The sequence below is a fragment of the Physeter macrocephalus genome, chromosome 7 (assembly GCF_002837175.3).
Source record: "Physeter macrocephalus isolate SW-GA chromosome 7, ASM283717v5, whole genome shotgun sequence".
NCBI classification, from domain to species: Eukaryota; Metazoa; Chordata; class Mammalia; order Artiodactyla; family Physeteridae; genus Physeter; species Physeter macrocephalus.
In genome coordinates, this window is record NC_041220.1 from 142462964 (window position 1) to 142482389 (window position 19426).

At 63.1% G+C, this 19426-nt stretch overlaps 1 protein-coding gene across 1 annotated transcript in view; it reads left to right on the forward strand.

The window, feature by feature from the left end:
- SH3TC1 (SH3 domain and tetratricopeptide repeats 1) overlaps positions 1-16091 on the forward strand; it is a 31990-nt gene extending 15899 nt beyond the window's left edge. Inside the window, exons 11-19 of the mRNA XM_024119203.2 lie at positions 916-954; positions 2571-2727; positions 2794-4316; positions 7097-7277; positions 8401-8551; positions 9733-9855; positions 10525-10675; positions 11447-11643; positions 15741-16091. Coding sequence (XP_023974971.2) covers positions 916-954; positions 2571-2727; positions 2794-4316; positions 7097-7277; positions 8401-8551; positions 9733-9855; positions 10525-10675; positions 11447-11643; positions 15741-15998 — 2780 coding nt within the window. The 3' untranslated portion in view covers positions 15999-16091. The remainder of the gene's footprint in view (positions 1-915; positions 955-2570; positions 2728-2793; positions 4317-7096; positions 7278-8400; positions 8552-9732; positions 9856-10524; positions 10676-11446; positions 11644-15740) is intronic.
- The last annotated feature ends 3335 nt before the right edge of the window (positions 16092-19426 follow it).

Genomic DNA, 19426 nt, shown 5'->3' on the forward strand with positions numbered 1-19426 from the left:
ACACACATGCACACACACTCACATGAATACATACAGACACACTCAAAGCCATACACGTACACATATACCCACCTATCCACACATCCACAATGTACATATACATATGCACACACTCGTGTGAATACATACATACACATCCACACACACGTACACATATGTGTACCTATGTACACACACCCACACACATGTGCATATGTACACACACATCTTTTCTGCCTGCTTGCTGACACGTGTTATAAGGCTTTTCCCGCCAATATTAGATATAAACTTTCGAGATCCCACAAGTCAGTTTTTCCTCCTAAACAGGCATATTTATATTGGACCTTGGCATATCAGGCTTAAGCCAGCCTGGCACACGATTTCTTCCCTTTCCGAGGAGGCCGCATTGGGACCCTCGTTTGCGGGGTGTTGTGGGATCCTGTCTGCCGCGTGCTGTGTAGTTGACAGCGCTTCACACTTCCCGTGTGTTTTTACAGCTCTTTTTCTCCTTTGGTTTCTATGGCAACGCAGTGGGCAACGAGCGCCAGCCCATTTTCAGGAGGTGGGAACTGAGGCGCAGAGGGGCGCGCTGGCCGTGGGAAAGGAGGGCGCGCGATCCCCGATCTGCCGCCCTGCCCCTGGGAGAGCTGACAGGATCAGGGGGGAGTGCGTCCCCTGTCCCCAGAGCGGGAGCGGCCGAAGTCAGCAGCCTCTCAGGGAGGATGGAGTCCTGCAGGGGTGGGCTAGGGCGGGGACACATCCTGGAAGATGTGGCTTCTCGGCCAGTGCCCCACCGCAGCCCCGGCCCAGCCCGTTTCCCCTCAGGGAGCTGGTGTCCGGGACGTTACGATTCTGGTGCAGCACCCACCTCCGACTTGGCCCTGGACACAGAGCGTGCTGGCCGGAGGGTGATGCTTTCCTTCTCTCCCTTTTCAGACACAGAAGAAGCTGAGATGGAGCCGCAGGAAGAACATGGTACGTTCTTCCCACACGGCCCGGGGTCCCTCCGGTCATGGGACTGGGCCTTGGGGTGATGCCGGACAGAGGGGGCAGAGCTGGGCTTGGATGGGCGCTGGCCACGGACCTTACTCCTCCGTGGGGGAGGACTGGTGGCGGGGAGTCGGACCTGGAGGGGGGACGTTGGATGAGGTGGGGGTGAGGCTCCCCTCCACTGCCGCAGCAGGTCCCCCCTGCACTGTGCCCACGTAGGGAGGGTGACCTCTCCGTTGCCAAGCCCATGCTGGTCCCCCTGCACTGTCCCCAGCAAAGATGGACCATCCCCGCCATTTTCTGAGCTCATGCCTGGTCCTGGGTTCCTTTCGGGTAACCTAGAACAGCTGAAATTTGCTCCGTGCCCTGCTTGGAGGGGTGAAGGGGGTGTGGAGGTTGCTGAATTTGGAGCCTTATGTTGGAAAAGTCGCTTGAGGATCTGCTCTTTCCTGTGGGGCGCTGGTTCAGGGAGACCCCCTCCTTCTCCCTCCATACTACCTCTCCCCACAGTAGGGAGAGCCTGGGGCCACAGGTGCCAAGGACCCTTTGAGATTCCCTGGGGATGGGATCCATCTAAGCACAGACACAGAAGGACCACTTTGGGCTGTGGTTCAAGAGGCCCGGAAGCCAGCCCCCGGGGTCCCAGGGCTATTCCAGGGCCCTCCCTCCTCCCCAGACCCTCTGCAGGCTTGTCTTCGGGGAGGATCTCAGCTGTCGGGGGCAGGATAACCGGGATAACGTGGGAAGATGCCCTGGGGAGCCCACTCGCCTCCGCTGGATGCAGGCGTTTCTCAGCTAATCCAGTACATGGTCAAGTCGCACATTTGCCGCTCAACCATATTTAAGTTTTTAAATTCCCAGGCTTTACAGACTAATAGACAGTTTTGAACATATTTTTCTACAGGTGAACTCGAAACACAAGAGTCTTTAGATCCTGGTTCTTTCCTTCCAGACAAATTCCCCTTCAAAGCCCATGTTCTTGCAACAGGAAATGTAGCTTGTTTGCTCCTCGAGCCTGGACATGCCTCCGGGCGCTGAGTCCATCCAAGGCCAGCAGTCCCTTGGTGGGCAGCTGTGGGCACCTCCTTGTCCCCAGGCTCTCCGGCGCTCCTCTTTAACCCTTTAGTGACCGTGAGCCTCAGATTCCCAAACCAGCCAGGATGAAGGGGGCGCCCCGGGCTCTGGGAGCCAGCCCCAGTGTTTCCTGTCGTAATGACCCCCGTGCTAGGGCCGGGCAGATGGGCACACAGGCCACTGTCAGTTCTGTGGGTGCGTTTGAGCTCATGCCGGTCAGCAGTTCTGATTGGCTACTGATGGATTTCATGGGGGTTCCTCACCTGGCTGAGAGGGAAGGGCAAAGGTCAGGAGCGTTACCTGATAAAAGCCTGGCCAACCTGCTCCGTGTTCTCCCAGCAGACAGTCCTATTGCGGCCCCGCACCGTGCCCAGCTCGGCGCCCCGCAATCCACAGAGATCTCAAGACGCTCAGGGCAGCCCCGTGGGAGAGGTGACAGGGACCCTGCGGCTCCGGGAGGGACGCCCCTGGCCCAGCCTGGACTCAGGTCACGCTCTAACCCATGTGGGCATTCTGGTCACTTGCAGAGATGCCCCCGCCTTGCCTGCACCCAGAGCCACGTGAGACCCTGCAGAAGGTGAAGAATGTCCTAGAACGATGCAAGTCCTGCCGGGGCTGCCCCGAGGAGCCAGCGTCCCCGGGCGTCCACGGGGCGTCCAGTGGCGCGAGCTCGCCGGACACCAAGTCCTGCTGGGGCTGCCCCGAGGAGCCAGCGTCCCCGGGCGTCCACGGGGCGTGCAGTGGCGCGAGCTCGCCGGACACCAAGAAGCCCTCCTTCTGCCTGGACGTCGGGGATGCCCGGGCTGACCCAGAGGCCCTGGGCTCCCTGCTGCTGTTCCTGGACAGGCCTGGCTTCGAGGCCGGCTTCCAGGCCCTGTATGACCTCTCCCCACCCAGGCTGAGCGGCGTGTTCGGCGGCTTCACCGACGAAGAGGAGCTGGCCCAGTTTCTGGCTGAGGCCCGGGGGGTGGCCAAGAAGGCCGGGCTGCCCATGGCCCTGGCCAGGCTCTGCTTCCTGCTGGGGCGGCTGTGCGCGCGGCGGCTGAAGCTGTCCCAGGCCCGCGTGTACTTCGAGGAAGCCCTGGGGGCGCTGGGGGGCCGCTTCGGAGACCTCGTCCTGGTGGCGGCCGTGTACACCGGCCTGGCCGCCGTCCACCTGCGGCAGAAGAACAGGGAGAAGTGCGCGCAGGTGGTGCCCAAGGCCTTGGCCCTGCTCCTGGGCACGCCCGGCCACGTCGGCGGCTCCGAGGCCGAGTCGGGGCTCCTGAAGCTCGGCCTGCGGAGGGCAATCGGCGCCCGCAGCCCGCAGGCCGAGGCCCGGGCCTGCTTCCTGCTGGCCGAGCACCACGCGTGCGGCAAGCAGCCCGAGGAGGCCCTGCCCTTCCTGGAGAGGCTGCTGCAGCTGCATGGGGCCTCGGGGGCCTCGGGGGCCTCGTGGCCCATAGACTGCTACCTGCTGCTGGCGGACGTCTACAGCCGCAAGTGCCTCCCACACCTGGCGCTGAGCTGCGTCAGGGTGGCCTCGCGGCGGGCGCGGGGCTCGCTGGACAGCGCGCTCCGGAGCGCGGCCCTGGTCCTGCGGAGCAGCCCCCAGCTCCCCCGCCTCCCCGCCCAGCTCGCCCCCTACCTCCTGCAGGCCCTGGCCTCCCCGGCCTCGGGCGCGGGGCGGGCGCTGCGCGGCCCCGTCTACGCCAGCCTGGCCCTGCTGCACAGCCAGCACGGGCGACAGGGCAGGGCCATCGCCTTCATGACGCGGGCCGCGGAGACGGACGCCCAGATCGGCGGCCGCACGGTCGTGGACCGCCTGGTGGCCCTCGCCTGGTTGCACGTGCTTCACGGGCAGATCCCGGCAGCCCTGGACATCTTGGAGTCCGTCCTGGAGGCGGCGGTGGCCGCCCTGGACCAGGAGGGCGTGATCGCCAACATGGTCGCTATTGCCCTGAAGAGGATGGGCAGGACTCGGCAGGCGGCCGAGGGCTACTACCGCGCCCTGCGGGTTGCCAGGCGCCTGGGTCGCCAGCGGAACAAGGCGGTGGTCCTGGCCAACTTCGGGACCCTGTGCCTGCAGACCGGCGCCGGCAGGCTGGCCCAGCACTACTTCCTGGAGGCCGTGAAGCTCTTCTCGCGGCTGCCCAGCAGAGAGTGCGGCCCAGACTTCACCCAGGTGCTCCTGCGGCTGGGTGACCTGTGCACCCGCCGGGCCCTCACCCGGCAGGGCAAGTGCTACTACGAGTGGGCCTTTCTGGTCGCCGTGGAGACGGACCATTTGGAGAGTAAGTGTGGGGCACGCTGGCTTCCTGGAAAGAAAGAAAACACGTTTTCTTTCCATCTCTGTTCAGAACACACCTGGGGTTTGAGATTCGGAGGCGAGCGGTTGTTTTTGCACTGACGATGCTGAGTACTGGAAACCAGCAGATGTTTGCAGATGCTTTGAGGGTGTCCCACGCTGGGCCAGGTGTCACCAGGGCAAACGACTCGTCCCGGTTTGCCTGGGACCGTCCTGCTTTGTGCATCGAAAGTCCCGAGGCCGGGAATCCTGGCAGTCTCTGGCAAATGGGCGGTGGCGACCCTGGACGTAGCCCAGGCCAGGCGGGGGCAGCCGTGCCGAGCAGCCACCTGGGCCTTGAATGCTGGGTGCTTTAGCTGGTGCTGGCATCTCCCAGCAGCCCTGCACACCTGGCATCTCCCCTGCACAGAGGGTGCAGGGCAGCTGCTTCATCCAACAGCTACTTGTGTGAATACGCCAGGCTCTGTGCGGGGCTCCACCTGCAAATGGACCCGAGCGGTCCTCACTGGGGGCTGGCGGCCAAGCGTGGGAAACAGATGCCTGGGTCACAAGAGCCACAAAGCAGGAGCTCAGCTTAAATATGGGCGGCACCAGGCCTCAACTCGTGGGTCGGGGCAGTCTGATCAGTCTGGGACTTGAGGGATGAGGAGGCTTTAGCCAAGCACGGGATGGGGGTCTGGCAGAAGCAGCAGCCAGAGCAAAGGCCCTGGGGTGAGTGAGCTGGGCCACGCAGGGAGGTGCAAAGTTTGGAGTGGGAGGGTCAGGCGGGGGGGGGTGGTAAGAAGCTCATGTGGGAAGCTAGGCAGGGGCCCAGGAGCCCAGACTGTGGTTTGGTGTTTTTCCTGAGAGTGCTGGGGAGCTACTGAGGGATGTAGACCACTCTCTGAGGCTGGAAGGGGTCCCTCTGGACCTCCAGAAGGAACCAAGAGCTGGGTCCCTGACCCTCCCCGTGCCCTCAGGCTCGTCAGTGGAACGTGGTCCGCACCCCCCGCCCCCACCGTGTGCCTATCAGAAACCTCCTTTGACCCACCTCCCCAAACCCGGGCACTGGGGGATTCAGACTTGGGAATGCAGAGCTGGGGGACCCAGAGGGTCATGTTGTTTGCTCCTCCTCCATATTGAACAGTGAGGAGACTAAGGGCTAGGGTGACACCCCAGGGTCACTCAGGGCTTGGTCTGGCTCCTTTATTAGCCCCTTTCAGTAGTTTGTGTCTTTCTAGGATTTGTCCATTTCATCTTGGTTACCTAATTTGTTGGCGTACAATTGTTCATAGCATGCCCTTTATTTCTGTGAGATCGGTAGTAATGTCCCCTTTTTCACTCCTGGTTTTAGTCATTTTCATCTTCTTTCTTTTTTTTCCTTGGTCAGTCCAGCTAAAGATTTGTCAATTTTGTTAATCTTTTCAAAGAACCATCACTGGGTTTCATTGGTTTTCTCTATCTTTCTATTCTCTATTATTTTATCATTTCCGCTTGAACTTTTATTTTTCCTTCCTTTAGCTTGCTTTGGGTCTGATTAACTTCTTAAGGGGGAAGTTTAGGGTTTTGATTTGAAATTTTTATTCTTTTTTTGACACAGGCATTTATAGTAATAAAGTCCCTCTAATCACTGCTTTCTCTGCATCTCCTAAATTGTGGTATGTTTTGCTTTTATGCTCACTCACCTCAAGTATCTTCTAGTTTCCTTCCTTGACCCACTGGTGATTTGGGAATATGCTGTTCATGTCTACAGATCTGTGAATTTCCCAAACTTCCTTCTGTTACTGATTTCTGATTTCATTCCATTGCACCTGGAGAACATGCGTCGCATGATTTCAAAACTTTTATGTTTACAGAGAATGGTTTTGTGATCCAGCCTCTGGTCCGTCCTGGAGAATGTTCGTGGGCACGTGAAGAACACGTGTTCTGCTGTTGCTGGGGACATGTTTTGTGGTCTGTTAGGTCTGGTTTGTTCGCCGTGTCGTTCAAGTCTTATCTTGGCTTGTTCATCCCCGGGTCATTTTTTTTTTTTTTTTTTTTTTTTTTGCGGTACGCGGGCCTCTCACTGTCGTGGCCTCTCCCGTTGCGGAGCACAGGCTCCGGACGCGCAGGCTCAGCGGCCGTGGCTCACGGGCCCGGCCGCTCCGCGGCACGTGGGATCCTCCCGGACCGGGGCGCGAACCCGCGTCCCCCGCATCGGCAGGCGGACTCTCCACCACTGCGCCACCGGGGAAGCTCCCGGGTCATTTTTAATAGTGGAAGCTCCCAACGTCCCCAGCCCTCTGGTTTTAGGAGAGGCAAGTGTGGCTGAGGGCTTGGAGCCCGGCTTCGTGGAGGAGCATTGGCTCTGGAGTACCGGAGCTGGATTTGACTCCCTTCCCTGCCGCATGCCGTGTGCTCCAGCTTTGCACTCAGCTTGCCCCTCCGCCACAGGGGGCTGTCGGGGATCCCTGCCTTGTCTGCTCAGTGTGAGGCAGCCCCTGTTTGGCTGGGAGGAGCTTTGTGAAGCAGGAACAGCACGCCGGTGCGGTGGGAGAGCCCGGCCAGGACGGCCCAGCCTGAGGGTTATAAAAGCGGTCGCTGCTGTCCCTCGAGCCCCTGTGACGTGCCTGGCCTGGCCCTGTCTCGAGATGCTCGCCGGCTGGTGGCCTTGAGCGGGACACTCAGCCTGTCCGCATGTGCGATGACCCCCCAGCTCACAGAGGCGGGCGCCCAGCAGTGGCCTTTGACCCTGCAAACGTTGCTGTGACGCATGACGGGGGCCTTTTCCTTTTGTCTCCCGCCCAGGCCAGCTGCACGCCGTCCAGCGGCTGTGTCACTTCTACAGCACTGTCATGCCCAGCGAGACCCAGTGCGTCGTCTACCACGAGTTCCAGCTTTCGCTGGCCCGCAGGGTGGGCGACAAGGTGCTGGAGGGGCAGCTCCTGGAGGCCATCAGCCAGCTCTACCTGTCCCTGGGCACCGAGAGGTGAGGGCTGGCCCCGGGGGCGGGAAGGGTGGTGAGGAGGCTGGACCACCGTCCTAGGACAGCCCCTCCTCAAGGGCCATTTCATCCCTTAGTGTCAGACGGGCTCTGAGCCAGCAGGCCTCGTCTCATCCTCGAGGGAGGCAGAGCATGTGTTTCTGGACCCTTCTTCCTGCCGTGGTGGCTTCTGGAAGCTGACCCCTGTCTGCCCCGAGTCTTTTCTCGCTGGCCCAGCTCTGGGCAAGGTGGTCTGGTCCTCGTCTGTCCCCTCAGATGTGAGGGCAGCAGCCACGTGTGCCCAGAGGATTCTCATCCACTGGAGACAGCTGACTGTCCCAGCTGCTTCCCTGGGACAGGATTTCAGAATCACATGTGAAGCCCACCCAGAGCATCCTGACCGGGGGTGGGTGACAAACGGCTGGACCACACAGCCTGCAGGCTGGCAGAGTCTCACAACACCCCCTGCAGCGTGGGCGCTCCCCGAGGGCAGGGAAGGAGCCAGGTTCCCCAGGACTCGGGAGATGTGCCCGTCTTGGCCTCCGCCCCTCATCCTCGGGCCTCGGTTTCACAGCAGGACCGATGGGCCAGCGACCTAGATCAATGCTCCACAAAGTGGGGACCCCGGATCAGCAGCCTCCAGCTTGCCGGGGTGCAGGTGGGAAATGCACATTCCCAGGCCCCACTCCAGACATCCTGAGTCAGCAGCTCTGGGAGCAGAGCCCTGCGATCTGTGTCTGAACCAGCCCCCTGGGTGGTTCGGACGCTCCCGTGGTGTGAGATCCAGTAGCCTGGACGATCTCTAAATTTCTGTCCAGTGGCCGCAGTCCCTGCTGCGTCTGGAAGTGACATGGGCCTGTGTTTGGGGAAGTGAGGCAGACAAACAGCGCGCTCCTCCTGCCCCGTGGCTGCCTGTCTCCGGCCCCAGGGCCTCCTTCATCTTTGCTGGGCGAGTTGCCGTATGTTCATCCCGGATCTCTCCCAACGGCCTGGGAAGGGCAGGCTCTGTCCCTGCTCCAGACGTTCCACGCCCGCGGTCACCACCAGACGGCCCTGGGGAGAGCCCCGTCCACTCCACGCGGGCGGCCGGCCTGGGAGACCTGTTCTGACCGCCCACGTCTAATTCCAGGGCCTACAAATCGGCGCTGGACTACACCAAACGCAGTCTGGGGATATTCATTGACCTGCAGAAGAAGGGTAAAGAGGCATACGCCTGGCTGCAGGCGGGGAAGATCTACTACATCCTCCGGCAGAACGAGCTGGTGGATCTCTACATCCAGGTGTGAGGGCTCCGGGCACGCGCACGCGCCGTCACTCACCCACCCGCCCACTCACCCCTAAGCCGCCGCCTGCCAGGTGCCCGCGCCATCTCCCGCCGCCCAAGACCTCCAGCATCTTCCATAGCCATCTGAGCTCTGGGGACAGAGGCTCCGGGGACAGTGCCCCCGACTGGGTTGGTACACAGCAAGTGCTCAATACATGTGCAAATGCTGTGCCCACTCAGCTGACACACAGAACCTGCTTCAGCAGCGCACGGCATTTCTCCTTAAAAAACACATTTGTCACAGAAGCTCCGTTTTTTGACCGTTTCTCAAACATGGGGTGATTTGTGACAAATTGAGAGACCCCAGAGCCTTGTGGGTTTTTTCCTTTTGGGGCACCTGCTGTGTACCTCCCCTGGGCCTCCTCTACAAGCAGTGCTGCCTGGGGCCAGGGCTGCGGTACAGGAAGGAGCCGGGGGTGCGCTCGGTCAGCCTGGGGTCACGGAGGCTGTTTGAACTGTAGGCTGGTGGTAGGCCTACGGGGTATTCCTGCACCAGGACTCACAGGTGCAAAGGCCCAGCGGCGCCCGGGAGTGCAGCAAGGTCTGGGCTGCGAGCCGCTGGGTGTGGCTGGACTGCGGACCAGGGCTGGTCCCCTCAGTCACTCGGTGTCTTTTTCTGAGCACCTACTATGCGCCGGGCACGTGCGAAGCCCTGGACGCAGCAGAGGAGCGACAGGCTCAGTCCTCTGGCGGGAGAGACAAGTGGACATGCGGTCGGGTGTCTCTAAGTGTTCGGGAGGGAGAATAGGGGGGCCCAAGGAGCCAGGATTTGGGAGCCCCAGGTGGAGCCAGGCGGAGGATGCTGTGGTCTGGGCGTGGCCGGCAGGATTCGGAGGCTGGCTCTGAGCTCTGTCCCAAGTGCCTCCCCAGCCCACACGTGCCGGCTCCTGGGGCCTCAGCTGGCAAGGCCTCCTCCTGGGACACAGGGCTTAGACGATTGTCCTCACGCCCGCAGGTGACGAGGGCCCCGCACGCACAGGGACTGAGGTGTGCGAGAGGAAGGAGCCCTCCCCCCGTGTCGGTGTGATAGAGGGTCCCGGGCGGCCGGCAGGCGGCTGGGAGCTTTCCCCAGCGGGCCCGGCGGCCTCGCCCTGCCGGGTCACTGGGGGTCCCATGAGAGTTTCCGCATCCGCACAGGTGGCACAGAACGTGGCCCTGTACACAGGGGACCCCAAGCTGGGGCTGCAGCTCTTTGAGGCGGCTGGAGACATCTTCTTCAACGGGACCTGGGAGCGGGAGAAAGCCGTGTCCTTCTACCGGGTGAGCGGCTGCTGTGGGTCCAGGCGGGTGGGCCTCAGGGGGCATCCCTCCTGGAGGCAGGGTCCCCCACGCACATGTTTAGTTTCCCAGCGGTTAGGTCAGGGACGATCTTGGCCCCCAGCCCCAGCCTGGGAGGGGCAGAGCAAAGAAGGACCAGCGGAGGACGTGCATCCCAGTGGCCCGAGCGACCCTGGGAGGCGAGGACTGTCCCCATTTTACAGATGAAGAAACAGGCTCAGAGAGGCACAGGGGTGTGCCTAAGGACACACAGCACATCAGGGGGCGGACCCGGACCAGGGCCCAGGTCTGCACGTGCCTGCCGGGGAGGGCAGCTTCTCCCAGTCCGTCTACCCAGCTCGTGCGTGTGGCTCAGTCCCGGGGGACAGATAAACGCGGCGTATTTAGGGCCTAGAGGGGTGTTGGACCTTCCTGGCCAGGCGCCCATCACCCGGGAGGGTCAGGGCTGGTCTGAGTGCGTGTGGTGTAGCTCGACGGGCGAGGCTCACGCCCAGCGACGCTGGGGGTGCCACACCTCGCCGAGCTGACCTCTCCCGGGGGGGTGGGCAGCGCTGTGTAAAGCTCCAGCGGGGGAGTGGGGGCTCTGAGGAGGCTTCCAGGCCTGGCTGGCTGCTGCGGGCGGAGGCCTGACCCGCCCGCCTGTGCTCGCAGGACCGGGCGCTGCCGCTGGCCGTGACCGCGGGGAGCCGGGAGGCCGAGCTACGGCTCTGCAACAAGCTGGCAGCGCTGCTGGCCGGCACGGCGGCGCCGCAGGAGGGCCTGGAGTTCGCCCACGCGGCCCTGGCTCTGAGCGTCACCCTAGGTGAGAGCCGCACCCCGGGCCCAGGGCCTCCACCTCAGGGGTCTGGGCGCGGCCGCGGGCGCCTCTCCCGCGGGCCGGGCTGCTGAGACGGGCAGCAGCGCACCTGCCCCGCCCGCCCGCAGCCCGGGGTCTCAGGAAGCGCCGCAGGCTGGACGAGCAACACCCGCTCTGCGGCGCCCCCGCCGCCCCCCACCTTGCCGACCAAATCCCTGCCCCCTTTCCAGAGGCCGGTCCCTCAATGCCCGGCAGCCCTCCGTCCCCAGTGTGCTGCTCCAGGCCGTCTGTCCTCCCCGAGACAGGGAGCCCAGGCCGTCTGGGCACCCAGTAGCTGCTCAGCAGGGGAGCCCTGCAAGGGGAGGGTCTTGGAGGCAGCCTCGTGCGGTGACTCCCGAGCACGGGGCAGCGGCCGCCGACTGCACGGCGGGAGGCCAGAGGTCGTGTGTGCAGGTCGACCGGAGCCCTGGCACCCGCGGGCGCACAGACCGCGGGACTCTGGGCTCTCCGGTCAAAACAGTAACCAAGGCCCCCTGTCCAGGAGGGTCCGTGCAGGCCCGGAGACCGGGCATCCTGATCCAGGACTTTGCCGCGTCCCCGAGGCAGACGGGGAGCGGGCCTTATCGGGTCCCCTGTACAGATGGGAAAGTGAGTCTGGGGCCAGGAAGGGGCTGGCTGGAGCTCTGAGACGGAGGCGGCCCGGGGCTCCTGGCTGGCCTGTGCCCCGCCGGCCCGGGCAGCCGTGTCCTCACTCGCGGCCCCTCCCTGCGTCCCCAGGGGACCGGCTGAACGAGCGGGTGGCCTACCATCGGCTGGCCGCCCTGCACCAGCAGCTGGGCCACGGGGAGCTGGCCGAGCACTTCTACCTCAAGGCGCTCTCGCTCTGCACCTCGCCGCTGGAGTTTGACGAGGAGACCCTGTACTACGTGAAGGTGTACCTGGTGCTGGGAGACATCATCTTCTACGACCTCAAGGTGGGCGGGCGCAGGCAGGGCTGGGCGCCGGGGTCAGGGGGCTGTCGTGCACCCACACCGGGGAGGCCTGGGTCCAGGTCCTTCTCCGGTCCCAGTGGCCTCCCCCGAGCTCTGGGCTTCCTGTGAGGGGCAGGCGGGGCCAGCGGACACTCTCTGAGTCCCCCTGCGGGTCAGGCCCTGCCCTCTAGAGCTCAGGGTCAGTGCAGGAGGCTGACGTGTGAACAGGTGATGCGGCCATTGGGTAGAGGACAAAATGGAGTGTGGTGGCGGCAGGGGGCTCCTGGAGGAGGTGACTGCAAAGCTGAGTCTCGACGGTCAAGCAGGAGGTAGCCACAAAATAATGGGGGAGGGGGATAAAGGCATTCCTGGGGCAGGGGAAGGGTCACCGTTATTCCCAGAGACCCACGTTGCAAGGTGCGACCCAAACCCTGGCATCTCCTCCAGGACGCTTGCCAGTCTGTGCAGAGCTCTTCCTTCCTGGAATCCTCACATCACCTGGATGGGGGCAGGGGCACTGTTATCACCTCACTTCACAGAGAGGGAAACTGGGGCTCAAGGTGGGGTGCCACAGGTTTTATGGCAGGGATACCACTCCAGCACCCTGGCTGAGCCGCTGCCCTGTCAGAGCGGCAGGGCTGGGAGGAGAAGGGGACCGCTTTTCCATTTATCTCTGAGCCCCGCAGTGGATGCAGACAAGGGCCTGGAAATGTCTCCTCTATTGTTCCCCGCCACTCCCCGCACGGGCAGACACCCCCCATCACCCCCACTCTGGGTCTAGCACAGCACCTGCACAGCGTCCCTGCTCTGTGTTGGTTGAAGGGTGAGGGTGTCCCAGCCCAGGGGCTGAGCTCTTCCCTTTCCCCTCCCCAACTAATGGCATCTAGGAGCTGGGGCGGCCCTGGGAGATCCCCCACTCCCTGCAGGTAACCCCCGGTCCCCTGCCTAGGGCAGACCAGCCTGTGCACTGGTGACACATGGTGGTCAGAGGTGGTCACTGCAGCCTCTGCTATGTCAGAGCCAGGCAGTGCTGGGGGATCCCAAGGGCAGTGATGACTCCTGCAGCTGAGCCCCACCGGGGTCCAGACTCCGTGCCGTCCGGGCTCTGTGCTGTCTGGGCTCCGTCCTGTCTGTGCTGTTCAGGCTCCATGCTGTCCGGGCTCCGTGCTGTCCAGGCTCTGTGCTGTCCGGGCTCCGTGCTGTTCGGGCTCCATGCTATCCGGGCTCCGTGCCGTCCGGGCTCGGTGCTGTCTGGGCTCCGTCCTGTCTGTGCTGTTCAGGCTCCGTGCTGTCCGGGCTCCGTGCTGTCGGGGCTCCGTCCTGTCTGTGCTGTTCAGGCTCCGTGCTGTCCGGGCTCCGTGCTGTCTGGGCTCCGTCCTGTCTGTGCTGTTCAGGCTCCGTGCTGTCCGGGCTCCGTGCCGTCCGGGCTCTGTGCTGTCTGGGCTCCGTCCTGTCTGTGCTGTTCAGGCTCCGTGCTGTCCGGGCTCCATGCTGTCCCGGCTCCGTGCTGTCTGGGCTGTTCAGGCTCCGTGCTGTCCGGGCTCCGTGCTGTCTGGGCTCCGTCCTGTCTGTGCTGTTCAGGCTCCGTGCTGTCCCGGCTCCGTGCTGTCCGGGCTCCGTGCTGTCCGGGCTGTTCAGGCTCCGTGCTGTCCGGGCTCCGTGCTGTCTGGGCTCCGTCCTGTCTGTGCTGTCCGGGCTCCGTGCTGTCCGGGCTGTTCAGGCTCCGTGCTGTCCGGGCTCCGTGCTGTCTGGGCTCCGTCCTGTCTGTGCTGTCCGGGCTCCGTGCTGTCCGGGCTCCGTGCTGTCCGTGCTGTTCAGGCTCCGTGCTGTCCGGGCTCCGTGCCGTCCGGGCTCCGTGCCGTCCAGGATTTGTGTGGTTGACTCTTCACATGCTTTGCTGCAGGAGGAGCTGGTGACCCCACAGGACAGGGAGGAGACTGAGGCTAGGAGTGGGCAGCTAGTTACGGTAGGATGAGAAGCAGCGCCTGGGACTCTGCCGCCCTGTGGCCCTGTGGGCGTGCGGCTCTGAGGCTCCCACCCTGGAGCCCTGGGGCCCTGCGACCCTGCTCATTCTCTCCACCTCAGGGCCCCCTCCTGGGCGGGGCGCCTGGCGGTGGAGCAGGACGGGGGCCAGCCTCTCCTGAGCCCACCTCTCCGTACGCCCAGAGCCCTGTGCCCCTGGACGGTCTGAGGATAGGGCCACGTCGAGCACGTACCACCCAGGTTCTGCGTGATCAGTTCTGTACCTCAGCAGGGAGCCGTGTGAGGTTCCTCAGCTCAAAACAAGAGGGGGAAACTGAGGCTGGGGAGGTGAACAGATTTGCGCAAGTTGGGGAAGGGGGGGCGGTGAGCCAGGCCAGGGTCAGCTCCAGACCCCAGGTGTCTGATCTAAGCCCAGGCGGAACGCTCGCTGGCCCCTGACACTGGGAGCGAGCCCTGGGGACGGGGGCTCATCTCTCCACGGTCACTCCGGGCAGGAAGGAAAGGGCAGGGCTGCAGCTGAGGCCAGGTCCCCTTGGCCGGGCAGCTGGGGTCAAGGGGCAGAGAACTCCTTCGCTTCCCTCCTAATGGGCTTCCCAGGCTGCGCTACCGTCCACAGCCTCACCGTGATCGCCCTGCCGAGGCCACGCCTGCCTTTACCACTCTGAGGCCTTGGAATTCCCTCACCTCACATCCTTCTCCACGTGCCCAGGAGGGAAAGCGGCCCCCTCGTGCCCTGCGTGTGACCCAGGGGCTCTCCTGCGTGGGACAGGGATGGGAAGGAGACAGAGGGGCTGGACAGAGGCAGGACCATCTTTAGCCTGTGTGTGGGGGGGTCATAGCTGAAAGGCGAAGCTTGGACTAGGAAAGATTTGGGTGAGAATTCTGGGTCCGCCACCCGCTAGCTTCTACACACACATGTGCACACATGCACAGGAAAGCACACCACCACCCCCAACCGCCCGCTCTGGCCAATTCCTTCCATTATTTGGGATGTCTCCTCCTCCAGGAAGCCCTCCCAGCCCACCCCAGGCTGAGTCAGGTGCTTCCCAGGCTCCCCCAGCTTCCCTCTGTTTCAGTGCTGGTCGACCCTTGTGGTCCTGTAGTCCCAGAATCAGCCGTGTCGGCCTCCCCGTCCCTGCCATCCACACAAGGTCCTGTGCCTGGCCGGGGCCGGGGCTGGGACAGGGTCGCTGAACTGCTACACACACCCGCTTTAATTGTCTTCTGGCTCCTCGCTCGGGGTGGGGGGGCAATGAGGGGCCAGGGCTGGTGACTTTGGACTTTGTGCTCTGTCCTAGGCAGCCATCGTGAGCAGGGGGTGGCCGGGCTGGGTCTGGGTTTAGAGCAGTCCCTTGGGTGACCTCGGGTGGAGGACCTGGGGAGGCTGGGGTGGGAGACAGGAGTCGGCGGGGGTGGGGGAACATCCCAGCCTGGGGACGTTGGGTTTCAGGCAAAGATGTGTCTGAAACGGGGTCCCGTGTCCTGGGGGGAGGTACGCCCCCTTGGAGTCGCAGGGGATTCTGAGATGACACCCGTGAGTGGCTTTGCGCTGGGCCTGGCCCGGGGAAGGCCGTTCGTGCTGGCATCAGTGTGGCCATGGGCTGGAGGGAGTCAAGCCATGGCCACCCTGGGCCTGGGTAGCCCTGCTGGGGGCTCTCGGAGCAGCCGGTCAGACCCCAGCTCAGCCCGAGTGGAAGCCACAGATGTCCCCCCAGGTCCCAGGGATGAGCAGGGAAGAGGCTTCCAGGACGAGGGGATGCTGGGTGCTAGGAGGTTCGAGGCCCTGGCTCCAGGAAGGGGGAGGACCAGTGGGTCTAGAGCACAGGAGGGACCAGGGCCACCGAGACGCCAGTCCAGGCCCCCGCAGACCTCCAGTCGCTCTCAGGCAGCCCCGGGAGCAGGTGGGCACCTCCTTGGGGGAAGCATGCAGGGCCAGCCCAGAGGCACTGAAGCTGTGGCCCGTCGGGGGCGATGAAGCGTCCTGTCCCCCTGGAGCCCTGTCGCAGGCCCAGCCCTGGGGTTGGAGAGGCAGGCAGGGCACAGCCTTGGGGGAGACAGCTCCCCCAAAGCACCCGGTGCGGAGCTGTCCCATTGATGAGATGCCGTCTCCCCTGCAGGACCCGCTCGACGCGGCCGGGTACTACCAGCTGGCACTGGCGGCGGCCGTGGACTTGGGCAACAAGAAGGCGCAGATGAAGATCTACACGCGCCTGGCTGCCATCTACCACCACTTCCTCCTGGACCGTGAGAAGTCCCTGTTCTTCTACCAGAAGGCTCGGACCTTTGCCACCGAGCTCAACATCCGCCGGGGACACCTGGCCCCTGGGCGGTGCTGCGGGCGGGCGGCCTGGCTTGTCCCCGGGCCCCCGTCCTGAGCCGTGGCCTCCGTCTGTCCCGGTGTCTCAGGGGGCTCGCTTCCTGGGAAATGGGGGCCCGAGGGCAGGGGTCAAAGAGCAATAAATGTTTTTTGCCGAAACCTGGAGTCCTCAGGCTGCCCTCCCTGGGCTGCCTCCTGAGGAGTGTCTGGGGGCTGGGCCCTGTCCCCGGGGGCCACTGCATCCCGTCCTCGGGTCTGAGCGGGCAGGTCTGTGAGTCTAGCCGACCCCGGCCCGGTCCCCCCAGCCGGTCACTCAGGTGTGGCCTTGGGCAAGTCCTTCCCTCAAGCCCCAGTTTCAGGTCGTGGGATTCCCTGGGCCTCTTCTCCCTTCCCCGGACCCTCACTGAATGTCCAGCACTGTGCTCTGTCTGCCTTTAATCCTCAAACCACCCTGTGAGATCGGGACTGTTATATCTGTTTACAGTTGAAGAAACAGAGGCACAGAGAGGTTAGGTCTGTTGCCTGCAGTCACACAGCAGGTAGGTAGGGGCAGAGCTCCAGAGCCCAGCACAGTAACCACTGCACCACTCTGCCAGCCTGCCCCATGTGATGTGTCCCGTTAGGACCCAAGGGCAGGTACATGGTTCCGTACCTCTCTACCCCAATTCTGTGTCCTGAAAGTGATGGAGACAGGAGAAGGGGGTCCAGGTGCCCCCCACCTGGGTGTCCTCCTGCCCAGCCTGGCCAGTCCCACCTCCAGCCCCCAGTCAGCCCTCAGGACACGTGGTGTCATGGCCTCCAGCCCGACGTGGAGTCCACTGCTGAGTGTATTTAAAGGCTTACCTGGGCCGTCTACCCCAGCCCTCCCCGCCCTCTCTCTCCCCTTCCCTCCCAGCAACCCGCCAAGGACCAGGAATCTAGGCAGGGTTGAAATCAGCTCCCCGACTTCCAGACAGGGTGCCAGGTTCCGAGGCCGTGGGCATCCCCAGTGGCTCTCGCCCACCCCACAGCACTATCCCAAGCTTCTCTCTCTCTCTTTGCATATGGGGTCTTCGTTCCCCGACCAGGGATTGAACCCATGCCCCTGCAGTGGAAGCTTGGATTCTTAACCCCTGGACCACCGGGGAAGTCCCGAAGCTTCTCTTTTTTTGATGAGATGAAATGCACATAACATAAAATTAACCATTTAAAGTGAACAATTCCGTGGCACTTAGTGCAATCGCAATGTTCTGCAACCACCACTCTGTCTAGTTCCAAAACATGTTCGTGTCCCCAAAGAAAAATCTCCTGGACCGTGAAGCAATCATTTTACTTCCCATCCTCCCCATTAACAGAAAAAAACGGAGCCTGGAGAGGGGCTCCCGGGTCAGGAGAGCCCTGGTTTGGTTTTGCGCCCGGGGTGCAGAGCCTGGAAGGCCCGGGGGAGGAGGGCAGGGGGGCTCCATCCTCCTTCCTCTGGTCCTGGGGTCGGGGAGCCCCAGAGCAGCCCCGCCACGCTGCAGGCCCCTCCCAGGCCTCCCCCACCAGGGGGCAGCAGAGAGCTTTCCAGAACTGGCACCTCCGGGCGGGGGAAGGAGCAGGTCCCAGCAGAACTGCCAACCAACCTTCTATCTAACCTTGACCCCAGGCTGCCTTCTCTGTGGGCTGGGCGGGTTTGGAAGGTAGGAGGAGGCCGGCTGTAATTGGAAACACGGAGGCGTGATGATCTGCGCTGGATGCCTCAGGAAGCCCCATCACAATAACCCGGAGGACACAGCTCTCTGAGGTCACGGGCCTGCAGCCTCGCCGCAGGGGTTGGGGACGGTGGCCGGGTCACCCCTGGCCCACCGCGTGCCTCGGAACCCGTGCCTTCCCTGACCTTCCACGAGCTGTCGTGCCCCTGCCCCTCCCGCCTGGGGTCCCGGCCCCCCACACCAGGCCCCCTTGGGGGCTCTGGCCTCCTGGGACCCCTTGCTCTCGGGCGGCAGACCTGGAGGTCCAGGCGAGGCTCGGTTGTCCAACATCTGGGTTCAAATCCCAGCTCCCCACTTAGAGGCTGTGGGGTTTGGGGTGAGAAAGTGTATTTCTCTGAGCCCCAGTTTGGTCGCAGCTAAAGTGAGGCTGATTACCCCTGCATCTGGGTTGAAGTGAGGCTTCAAGAAACAGAGGGCTCAGCGCAGCGCCAGATCCAGGGCCAGTAGTGGCCTGTTTCCTATTAACGGTGCTTATTGCTACGGGAAGAGCTCCAGCAACCGCAGGCTACAGAACCCTGAACCAAAGTCTGAGTCACGCTGATCAAGTCGCTTAGCCTCTCAGACCCTCAGTCTCTTCTGCATCTGTAACCAAAAACAAACCCTACCTCAAGGCTCTGAGCATGGAGAGAAACTGTGTGCCAGCACACAGTAGGCACGCAGAACAGGGTGGCCAGCCCCACCGTTTGTGGCCAAGACGAGGAGCAGGCGGCTGGAGGCCAGTGCTCGGCTGGCTTGGGCCCCAGGCCAACTGGGCTCCAGTCCTTCTCTGTTCCTTTGGTGGCCGGGGCCCCGGGCAGCAAGGCCCCAATCTCCTCTTTCAGCAGAGTAGGCGTGAGATGGGCATGCATCTGGCACACAGTAGGCACACAGCCCAGAAGCCCTGCTGCCCCAGTTTTAGAAACAGTGTCTCCACTGGGTCCATCCAGTCACCTTCTCACTCAGGTTCACTGCGCACTTACTGTGCACACGCTTAGTAACGACCGCGGGCCACGCACAGGGCTGAGCCGTGTGCGGAAGCGGGGACAAGCGGCCCCTCCTGGAGGAGTCCCTGGGGCAGGGGAGAAAAATTGAGCTCCTTGTGGGGGGGGGGTCCCCGAAGACTCTCCCACCCACTTTCCCAAACAGAGAAGGAAAGCAACCTGCCCAGGGTCACACAGCACCCTTCCTGACTGCGAGGCCCTGAAGCTCCCTGCCAGCATGCTGTCTCCACTCTTGGAGAACCAAGTCCAGGCTGGCCCCTAGCTTTGGATGAGGAGACTGAGGCTCAGAGAGGGAGAGTGACCATCTCAAGTATGCGCGGCCTCTGTCATCTTCATCATCACGGTGGAGCCACAGCAACCCATCGCCTCCAAATAACGGGCGGGTGGGAGCTGCAAGGAGCTGGGTGTGTCTCGGCACGAAGCTGAACTCTCGGGCCGAGTTCTCAAGAGAAGGGAACGCTCACCTCAGGGAGAAGGGAGCTCTCCATCAGCAGAGGGGTTCAAGCAGGCCACGGCAGGTGTTCCTCCTGAACGGAGGAGAGGTGGCTCTAGGCAGCTCTGAGAGTCTTCAGTGGATGTAAGATGCCCCTCGGACTAGGGTCTGCACCATCCGCGATCCCACCGCATTTTGGGGGAGCTTGAGAGCAGTCAGCTTGTGCTTCCTTGGGTGCCCGATGCCTGGCTGGGGAGGGGCTGTCAGTCACGGGCTGTGTAGGTGGTGGGACCTGTCGGCAGCCGGGTGGGGGTCTGTTTGTGCAAGGTCAAGTCCAGGC